At 36.3% G+C, this 10,407-nt stretch overlaps 2 protein-coding genes across 2 annotated transcripts; both read left to right on the top strand.

The window, feature by feature from the left end:
* The first annotated feature begins 302 nt into the window (after positions 1 to 302).
* On the top strand, positions 303 to 1,640 carry LOC113095784 (phospholipase B1, membrane-associated-like). The gene is made up of 6 exons (XM_026261160.1): positions 303 to 324; positions 425 to 506; positions 610 to 714; positions 919 to 1,014; positions 1,101 to 1,175; positions 1,265 to 1,640. The coding sequence occupies exons 2-6, from the start codon at positions 480 to 482 to the stop codon at positions 1,517 to 1,519; spliced, it is 558 nt and encodes a 185-aa protein (XP_026116945.1). The 5' UTR covers positions 303 to 324; positions 425 to 479; the 3' UTR covers positions 1,520 to 1,640.
* Positions 1,641 to 2,559: 919 nt separating this feature from the next.
* On the top strand, positions 2,560 to 9,854 carry LOC113095793 (serine/threonine-protein phosphatase PP1-beta catalytic subunit-like). Its single transcript, XM_026261168.1, has 8 exons — positions 2,560 to 2,684; positions 6,526 to 6,657; positions 6,978 to 7,208; positions 7,337 to 7,441; positions 7,577 to 7,648; positions 8,052 to 8,203; positions 8,330 to 8,464; positions 8,542 to 9,854. The coding sequence occupies exons 1-8, from the start codon at positions 2,564 to 2,566 to the stop codon at positions 8,644 to 8,646; spliced, it is 1,053 nt and encodes a 350-aa protein (XP_026116953.1). The 5' UTR covers positions 2,560 to 2,563; the 3' UTR covers positions 8,647 to 9,854.
* Positions 9,855 to 10,407: the final 553 nt, after the last annotated feature.

The raw sequence follows: 10,407 nt of genomic DNA, 5'->3' as shown, positions 1-10,407 counted from the left end.
AATGATTAATAATTAGTAATACTTGTGTAGACAGTTGTATACTTAATTTTTTTTTTTCATTGTAATAAAATAGTGAAATAAAAATAGTATTTTAGTTGATTGTTGTTTAATTAATTGTTGTTTAATTAAAGTGCAATCTGGTCAACAGTATTTTTATAATAATTTTGTTATAAAGTTTTTTAAAGATTTATAGTAACTTTGCATGTAGGTTATATATTATTTAGTATCCCCGAGGCTTCGCTGTGTTAGTAGTTAGTGCACAAATTTAATATATATATATATATAATATTCAAAGTACACATTGGGCTGCAGCCTCCTGCAAGAGTAAGTCAATCAATAAATAAACGGTTTAATCTAAAAATCTGTGTACATTTTCATGTTCTTATGTAAACCAACAGCATTTTCACAACTGTGTGTGTGACAGGAACATTTGTCCATGTTTTCTGGAACCTCGTGAGAACTCTCCAGAAATAAATGAAATGAAGAAGGTTAACAGAGATCTGCAGGTCTGTAGCCAATTAAGTTGTCAGTTCATTGATGACTGATTTAGCTGAGTGGGCATTAGATGATCTTGTTCTTCAATAATAGAAGTGCTCTTTTCTGTGTTAGATGGAGACTGAAAGGCTGGTGTATGGGGGACGGTATGACGGAAGACAGGACTTTGCAGTAGTGCTGCAGCCTTTCTTCGAGAACTCTGCTGTTGCAATGGTCGAAGTCAGCACCCTTAAAATACTTCTCTCTCTAAAGTGCCCATTGAGATCACATTTAAACAATACATTCAGATATAAACTGTTTAAATGTGTATATAAATATGTTAGGCTAATGTAATGCGTTTAGAGATTGGATTTGAACTCACACTATAACAGTTTAAACATAGTTTCAGTATTTTTAAGAGGTGAATATCTCTTTCTGCTTTAGGATGGCACACCAGACCTGACTTTCTTCTCTGTGGATTGTTTTCATTTCTCTGAACGTGGACAGGCAGAGATGGCAATTGCGCTCTGGAACAACATGGTAAATATACATACATACATACATACACACAATCTCACAGCAGGTTTATTGGATTTGACTACAAATGTCCTGTGTTTTGGTTTTAGCTGGAGCCTGTGGGCAGTAAACAAAACTACAATAATTTCACATATGACCGCAGTAAGATCCAGTGTCCCACAAAGGTAAGTAAATATCCAATGGAAACCACTATCAGGACAACTTAACCAAGCATGGTCTTTCAATTAGTAATCTCTCTTCATATCTTCTCTAGGAGCAACCCTTCATCTTTACAATAATAAATAGTGTCTCTGATGTTCTTACAACTGCCGTACCCACCACAGTTGCACCAGGCACCCCTCTCCCCGCAGATTGCTCCAGTGATTCTATACCGGCCTGGGCAGCTGCTGTTCTGGCTGTAGGAGGCTTGATTATTGGTTGGATTGTAACTTGGATCATCTTCTACTACAGAGAACGAAAGAACAGAAAGAAAAACCAAAGCACAGAAATGAATGGAACTAAGTTCTAATAAGATTTTTTTTAAACACAGATATATAAATATATAATTGTATAATATAAACTAAACCCACCCCTAAGCTTTCCCTTTTTGCATTTTTTAAATTAAAATCATATTTATTTCATAATGTTTTATTTATGAACTGATTTTCCAATTGAGAACATTTTTTTTTAATTCCAACCCTAGATAAATAAACACTCACTCACAAAATCACAAACAAAAACATTTTGAAACAAGATTAAGTGTTTAGATGTCAATTAATAAATGTATTGATGTAATTTATTTAAATGATTAATAATTAGTAATACTTGTGTAGACAGTTGTATACTTAATTTTTTTTTTTCATTGTAATAAAATAGTGAAATAAAAATAGTATTTTAGTTGATTGTTGTTTAATTAATTGTTGTTTAATTAAAGTGCAATCTGGTCAACAGTATTTTTATAATAATTTTGTTATAAAGTTTTTTAAAGATTTATAGATTATCATTTCCCTGTATTTGGGAAGAATAAGATCATTGCAACTTTGAATATTATATATATATATATATTAAATTTGTGCACTAACTACTAACACAGCGAAGCCTCGGGGATACTAAATAATATATAACCTACATGCAAAGTTACTATAAATTTAGTTACGATAAATGATATTTAAATTTGTTATGTTTAGGACCATTTTGTTACACAGGCACAGTAAACTGAGGCCTGCAAAAAATACTATAAACAAAATTTTACTCACAGAACACACTGTAATCCGACCACTGATCTATATATATATATATAACTATATTATAGATCAGTGAATCCGACTCTATCTTTATAAATGATTACTGATTACATGTAAACTATAGCCTAGGTGAAAAACTGATATAAAAGGGAAGGTAAACCAGATACACAAATCGCGTAAAACAATAGAAAATACCATTAACAATTAAGTTGCTTTCAATGGGTCAAAAGCATCGACTGTATAAAAACGGGTCAAATGTTGGCCTTCAAAGCGATTAAATATTCACGAAAAGATCCGTGATATTGACGTAACCGCGTGTTGCTAAGTGAATGACGTCATTGCGAGCGCCACCTGGTGCCCGTTGCTGGAAGCGCTGCATGCAGAACTCGGCTCTGAAGATGGCGGAGGGGGAATTAAACGTTGATAGTCTCATTTCTCGGCTTCTTGAAGGTAAGCTGTAAGGATGTAAAGGCATTTTAACGTTCAGAAAAACATACCCGGTAATTAGCTACTTGTCGTGATCTGTTTTTCTGCTGGTGAATGGTAATTGTGCGCGTAGAGAGAGGGCTACAAACGATGTTTACAAACACGTCACTGGCCCTGGGGTTTGGACAGCCTTTATATTAGCAATGGGAGTTTCAGATTAGAGCTAACCTTGACTTTATCTAGCGAAGCAGGGACAAGAAGTGAATGCCTGTAATTTTTATTTTATTTTTATAAAGCAGTTCTGAAATAAAAGAGAAAATGTGAGAGAGGGCAGGGCGATGCAGTGTCCGCTGCGTCGTTGACTTCAGGCGAATGTAGCCGACGTAATTCTGATTCTCCATTCGACTTTCCTCATAATGTATTCACTATACAAGGTTACCGTGTGTTTACTCTTAATTAATGTTACAAGTGTGTTTTCTAAATCCTCCTATTAGCGTTACACTCTATGTGTTGTAATATTGCGCCGAATCTTACGCATAATGGTACACAGAATGTTTACAGCGTTACTCTACTCCCTTATCGCACGGTTTTTTTTTCTCTCTTAGCAACGTGTAACTTTAATTGTTTTCAGTTCTTACATTTATATTACACGGAGTTTTACACTGAATCCTCTTCATAATGAACCAATAAATATTCGTTACCTTTTATGGCTTAACCCTCTTTTCTTCTTATGTTACATGTAACATATAGCGTTCATTATTATTATTATTATGAAGATGATTCAGTGTAACATTGCTAAGGAGAATACAAATTATGTTATAACGGGAATATAGCACAACCTTACCAAAATAACACAGTGTAACTATGAAAAGAATAGTGTTTTATTATATAGTGGGTTCAGTTAATGTTATATTTTAATAATGTTGCATTGATATTTTATCCCCTTTTATACAATCTCTCAGTGACATTACTTTGTATTCTCTTCAGTAATGTCACACAGTATTTGTGTCATAATAATGCACACCAAATATTCTCTCCATGGCATTACACTATATTCTCTTAGTAATGTTACACATTATTTTCTCGTAAAGTAACTTTGCTCTGTGACTTTGCTAAAGTTCGCTTTGTTTTCAGTGTGTCAGAAGTGAATAATTAATGAATGGAATGGTAATTATGTTCTCTGTTACAGTGTATCATCTTCCTGCCGTAAAATAGCTTTCAATCCGAACATCACATTCTATTTAACATGAATAATCTTTATAGTAATTTATTATATATAAATAATATTATAATCTTCTGCCATCTGGTTTGGCCGCTTGGCTCTGTGAAGCTTCCTGTACTGTAGACTGGATTGTTGGCTTTAATATATACAATATATTTTAGTATATCAAATATTAGAGAGATTTGTAAGTAGTAAAAAGACAAATGTTTCTGTCTCTTTATCCTTGGTTATTTCTGTCCATCTCTGTGGCTTCTGTTACTACACAAACTTTTGCTGTTCAGATACTTTTGATAAAGACAAGTGCTGTGGATTATCGCACCACTTTAATAACCGATATGGCCTCGTGCCCGTCCATCTGTCCCAACACTCTCCTGCTGACCCTCACTCAATGCCATCTGTGATTCTGTGTGACCCTAACGTCCCATTTTTCACTTCTTCACACCTCGATTCTCATGGTCTCACAGACACATCTCTGTATGTTTCTCTCATATTCCATCTGTGTCTCTCAGTCAAGTGTCCTGCTGTCCCACGGTGGTCGTCTAATGGCTGCCCGTCAGGACTTGGATAATCTTGTGGATTGCTGTAAAATGCTTTAGTGGGAAAGTGGATACGTTTATCTTGTCTGTTTCATTTCATTTTTATGTATTGTTATGTAATGTGACCCTAACATGATAGGAATAAGAGCGATGCATTAGTTTTTACGAATTGAAGTCGATTGCTACTTTGAACAAGTTGTTTCTGGCAAGATCATAATCTAGCTCAGACTGGTCTGGACTGTGTCTTGTGAAACATCCACACACACACACACACACAATCAGATTTTTCTTGTGTTTAGTCATGTTGCCATAACAGGGACATTTTATCAGTTCATAGACTTATACACATTTATACACATACACTTCAATCTGTACAAATGGCACCATGCTTGCAATCTCTTAAAGTGCTCTTCACTTACTTATATACACACACACACACACACACACACACACAGTAGTTGGGGTTACAGATTTCTTTTCAAAGAGTTTTCAACATTTCTGGTTTGTGTGGGATATTGTGAGGGTGGACAGCCTGAAGACTAAAATGGTTAGTGCTTTTATATAACCCTAATCATGGCTGTAAGAAAAGAGCACAACTTTTCCTTCTCTGTGACACTTATACTGTCTCTCGTATATTCTGAGAAGTATTTAGACAAACTGCTCTGCAGAATGGTTGTCTCGACTGTGCTTGCCAAGGCGGGAACATTCCTGCAGAATTCCAGTCACTCTCAAGATTCCCACTCTCTCTTACACTCACTAAGGTTGCTCTTTTTAACAAAAAAATATCGAAAAACTGTAATATTGTGAAATAGTATTACAATTTAAAATAACTGTTTTCTATTTTGTAATTGTATGTAATTTAAAATTTCATAAAAATAGTATAAAAATATTTTCACGTTCTAGTGAACCATGTATTTGTATTCTGTCTCATCTGGTGAGATAAGAGGATTGTCACACCCCTAGCGTCGAAAACCAGTGATATAGCGCATCATTTTCCAAGAGTATGACATTTCATTCTTCATGTTAACTATAAATTAATGAAAAAGAAAATCAGTTTAAATAAAGAAAGCAATAACTTTGCCATAGTGTCCTTTCAAATGTTAAAGTTTTCACAGTCATTGCATGCTCTGCATATGTTGCCACGCCCCCTGGAAAAAAAGTTCAGGCTCAGGAATTTTTTATTTTTTTTACTTAAACCCCGTGTTTAATATTTTTGTGGAAAACGTCGTAAAGTGGAGTGCAGTGCAGTGCAGTGCCACAAACTCATCACCTCTATACCACGCTGAATTGAGGGAGTAATTAAAGCAAAAGCAGTCCCTACCAAGTATTGAGTACAGTAAATGAACATACTTTCCAGAAGGCCAAGAATTAACTAAAAATGTTTTTTTATTGGTCTTATGAACTATTCTAATTTGTTGAGATAAGTGAATGGGTGGGTTTTTGTTAAATGTGAGCCAAAATCATCATAATTAGATAAGAACCAAAGACTTAAACTTCTTCAGTGTGTGTGCACTGAATTTATTTAATACATGAATTACCGAAATAAATGAACTTTTCCACAACATTCTAATTTATTGAGATTCAATTGTATATTTATATTTGTCACATTAGACCCTGATTGGATAAAGTCACAGTAAGACGTTTGACTATTGACACAGTCCACTTTGCAGCCTGTTCTGGCCCAATTAGACAGGAAGAGACCTGTCTGATAAACGTGTATTTACCGATTCTTCTCATAGATATCTATCCTACCGAGTATAACTGAATTTCCTCCAAAGATTTCATGTCACAATTCAGCCTTTAGCAAATCTAGTGTTTAGTTCGTCTTCCAAAGCACTCATGCAGCTCCTTATTAATATGCCATTATTTCCAGGCATTAAAAAGCTGATCAATCAGATCAGAGCCAGACCAGTTTGCCAGATTGTAAAAGTCTATTTTTGTGTGCAATATGTTTGAGTAAATGACTGTGTGATAAGTGGGCCAATATGACCATTGAGTGATTAGAAAATCCCACATTTGACCCAGTTATTGAGGCTGCAATGAAGTTATCACACTTAGGAAATGATGTTAACCAGATATTAAAAAATGTTGATGTCTGTTGTTCCAGTGCGAGGATGTCGTCCAGGAAAGATCGTTCAGATGACGGAAGCAGAAGTTCGAGGACTCTGCATTAAATCTCGAGAGATCTTTCTCAGTCAGCCCATCTTGCTGGAGCTGGAGGCTCCACTTAAAATCTGTGGTAGGTTCGATACTCCCCTTTTCCAGAGCGGAGAACATCTCCACTGTTTTAATTACATTCCTTCATCTCCATTTCTCAAGGTTTATGAAATCAGTGTGTATGTAGAGCAGGTTATAAATATGAACATAATGAGGATAGGTTTGAGGTCATTTCTCTTCTCTCTGTGGCACACCTCAGACCCCTGTGTGTGTGTGTGTGTACGCGCGCCATAGCCATTGACCTGAATTTTTAGACTCTTTTCTTTTCTGAATTGTACTCTGATAAAATAACCAAATAACTTTATTGATTTATGTCAGTTTTATAACTCCCTCTGTCTCTAGGTGACATCCATGGCCAGTATACAGATTTGTTGAGGTTGTTTGAATACGGCGGTTTTCCACCGGAGGCAAACTATCTCTTTCTGGGTGATTATGTTGACCGAGGGAAACAATCTTTGGAGACCATCTGCCTCCTACTGGCCTATAAGATCAAATACCCTGAGAACTTCTTCCTCTTGAGGGGGAACCACGAGTGCGCCTCCATCAACCGGATCTATGGCTTCTATGATGAGTGTGAGCATCGGAGTACATTCAAATATAAATACACCACACCAAACAATCTGAAATCATATTGATTTCTCACCCACTAAACAAACTTTCAGATCATACTTTATTTTTATATGCACATTATTCTCTTGCAGGCAAGCGCAGGTTCAACATAAAACTCTGGAAGACATTCACAGACTGCTTCAACTGCCTCCCTATTGCTGCCATCATAGATGAGAAGATTTTCTGTTGCCATGGAGGTGAGATCGGGTGCATGAAAGATGGTTTTATAGAAATGACTCTTGGCCTGATGAAATAAGTCTAAAAATATTAATGCATGCTCTTTGTAACACTTTCTCTGTGTGATGACTTGTCTCTTTATGTCTGTCTTCTAGGTCTCTCTCCTGATCTCCAGTCAATGGAACAGATACGTCGGATTATGCGACCAACTGATGTCCCAGATACAGGTGTGTATGCACATGCATTATAAAAACTAAAACTTGTTTTGGGTCGATAAATCACTAATGTCTCCATTGGAAAATCTGACAACCTTTGACATTTTCTTTATTAAAAATATTTCCTTCAATTAAATTGTATTTTATAATTAGATCTTCTACATTTTTATTTTAGTAGTATATGTGTTATAGCTTTTATTTATTAAATTAGCTTTTATTTTTAGATTTTCAATTTGAGTTGAGTTTAGTTTAGTTTAGTTTTAGTTTTCATTTATTTCCAACTAAAAATTGGCTTTAGTTAGTCACCTAGTATAACATAACATTTACATTTAATATTGGTTGACCACTAATAAAAACATTTTGATGTAATGAAATATTGTCAGAGATACATATTCTCTGTCTCTCTGTCTTGCAGGGTTGTTGTGTGATTTGCTGTGGTCGGACCCAGATAAGGACGTTCAGGGATGGGGGGAGAATGATCGTGGCGTGTCATTCACTTTCGGTGCCGACGTAGTCAGCAAATTCCTCAACCGCCACGATCTGGACCTAATCTGCAGGGCACATCAGGTACTAATTCATTTTAACCAGTCAGGATCCACTAGCCATGTCATAACTTGGAATAATTGTGGTTAAGTATGCCTCTATATGTAGATTGTGTTTTAGTTTATGCAGTGAGTGTGTCGTGTTTCGCAGGTGGTTGAAGATGGTTATGAGTTCTTTGCCAAGCGGCAATTGGTCACTCTGTTCTCTGCACCAAACTACTGCGGGGAGTTTGACAATGCCGGTGGAATGATGAGTGTGGATGAGTCACTCATGTGCTCTTTTCAGGTGTGTTATCATCCACACACACACATACACATGCATTGCTCTCATAATATATTCACACACTCTGTTTTCTTCCTCAGATCCTGAAGCCATCAGAAAAGAAGGCAAAGTATCAGTACAGCGGGGTGAACTCAGGGCGGCCTGTGACCCCGCCCCGTACGGCTCAAGCCCCCAAGAAGAGGTGAGCGACTCGCCACCCAGAACTACACCCTCCATCCCCCAACCTTCAGCAAACTAGCCCATCTGGGGCAGCTTTACCCTCCAAAATCTCTTACTTGCCCTGCCAAACTTCTTTCTCTTTTCTTAAAATTTGTGTACAGAAATTTTGCTGTGACCAGTCGGATTCTCTTTTCTTTTGCTCTGCTTGTTTGTTTATTGGTATTTTAATAACATAAATAATAATAACAAAACTTCTTTGGGAAGCAACTGCTGAGATGAAAAAACCCAGAGCAAAACACACACTCATTCAACTCACGCAAAAGATCTCTGTAGTGTCCTGATGTATAAGCATTGTATTAAACTTTTCTTCAGTATTCTTTGATTGTTGAACATTAATGTTGATTCATAAAGAAAGAGTGACGATTGTAAGTATTTGAAGGTTGTCGTGTATTTCGCTACACTCTGAAGTTTCAAGAGGCTTTCACGCACACACACAAACTCATACTTTAACTCTGTCGGGGTGCTTGATCACAGGTCAGCAGATACTTTACATGAATACAGACACGATCCGTTGTCGATAAACTAGTTCAGTGTGGACGAAGCTAGAAAAGGGATTTTAACTCGGATAACGTGACACACATTTTCACAGCTGCATTTACCAACGGCATTGCATGTTCTTAATACCTCTGGGATTTACAGTGAAACTCTATACACCTCTGTTTAATGTGCTGTTTTTATGTCTTACGATAGTAATAATTCAGGAGAAAAGTGTCGCAGCATAACACTTAAGACTTGCATGACCCTTGTACACGTCAGTAATAACCCGTCTGAAACAATGTAGTCCCCCAGCCATTTTTTCATTGGATAACAAAACAGCTGACACAAATAGAGCCTCCAAGTGTTTGTTCAATATTAAAGAAATGTACTTGTTTGAAGCTCCCCAACATCATTTAGAAGGTTAAAACTGAATCTATTGGATTTAAGAGCTTTTTGCCTAAAAGCGTAGCACATGTGACTAAACAATGCCTTTTTGTGAGGGATGCATTTCCTCATATTCCTGATATTCACCTGTTATAATTCATTCTTTTGAAATGGTTTTATTTGTGTGTGTTGCTGTTTACTTCTTCTCCTTAATTTATTTCCAAATGTTGGGAAAGCTATCAGAGTGTTCTAAAAGCAGTTCATGAGTTTTGTATAAGTGGGCTTCAATCTTAATAAATGGAAGAAAACTCTCTTTTGCCTCCTCTGTGTTTGTGTCTCTTAGCAACTGCATAAATACCAGGCTAATTAAAGTGGCAGAGACCATAGCTCTGGATGCTGTTCAGCAGAATTTTTCCAAGTGTTTTAGGGATGCACGATATTGGATTTTGCCCGATATTCGATATGCCGATATTTTCAAAATAATTTTGGCCGATGCCGATACCGATATCGATATATATACAAATATATACTGATATATTTAAACTTTAATTTTACTGAAGAGAAATCCATGTATCTCTTCTGTACTGATTCTACCATAAATTTATTATTTTACAAATGTAGACAGACATTCACATCTGAAAAACAGGTCAATTATTTCACTTGGAGAATATCGGTTTGGCTCATCGGCAGAAATATTCATATCGGCCGATACGATAATGGTCATTTTAAGCTTTTATCGGCCGATACCGATATTGTGCCGATATTATCGTGCATCCCTAAAGTGTTTCATTAAATAAGCAGCTCAGTAACTCGCCAGTGCTGGAAATTGTGCACGAGGACAATCTGTGGTCTGTTGTCATGGCTAC

The sequence above is a fragment of the Carassius auratus genome, unplaced genomic scaffold, assembly GCF_003368295.1.
Source record: "Carassius auratus strain Wakin unplaced genomic scaffold, ASM336829v1 scaf_tig00215781, whole genome shotgun sequence".
NCBI lineage: Eukaryota > Metazoa > Chordata > Actinopteri > Cypriniformes > Cyprinidae > Carassius > Carassius auratus.
Note: the sequence above shows the minus strand (reverse complement) of the source record. Positions and strands in the feature narration are given on the sequence as shown.

Excerpts from the sequence above, each read along its gene's own strand:
- LOC113095784 (XM_026261160.1), top strand. The coding sequence starts at position 480 with ATGAAGAAGGTTAACAGAGATCTGCAG. Across the intron at positions 507-609 it reads AGGTTAACAGAGATCTGCAG|ATGGAGACTGAAAGGCTGGT; the intron begins GTCTGTAGCCAA and ends TTTCTGTGTTAG. Across the intron at positions 1,015-1,100 it reads TTGCGCTCTGGAACAACATG|CTGGAGCCTGTGGGCAGTAA; the intron begins GTAAATATACAT and ends TTTTGGTTTTAG.
- LOC113095793 (XM_026261168.1), top strand. The coding sequence starts at position 2,564 with ATGACGTCATTGCGAGCGCCACCTGGTGCCCGTTGCTGGAAGCGCTGC. Across the intron at positions 6,658-6,977 it reads GGCTCCACTTAAAATCTGTG|GTGACATCCATGGCCAGTAT; the intron begins GTAGGTTCGATA and ends CTCTGTCTCTAG. Across the intron at positions 7,209-7,336 it reads CTATGGCTTCTATGATGAGT|GCAAGCGCAGGTTCAACATA; the intron begins GTGAGCATCGGA and ends ATTCTCTTGCAG.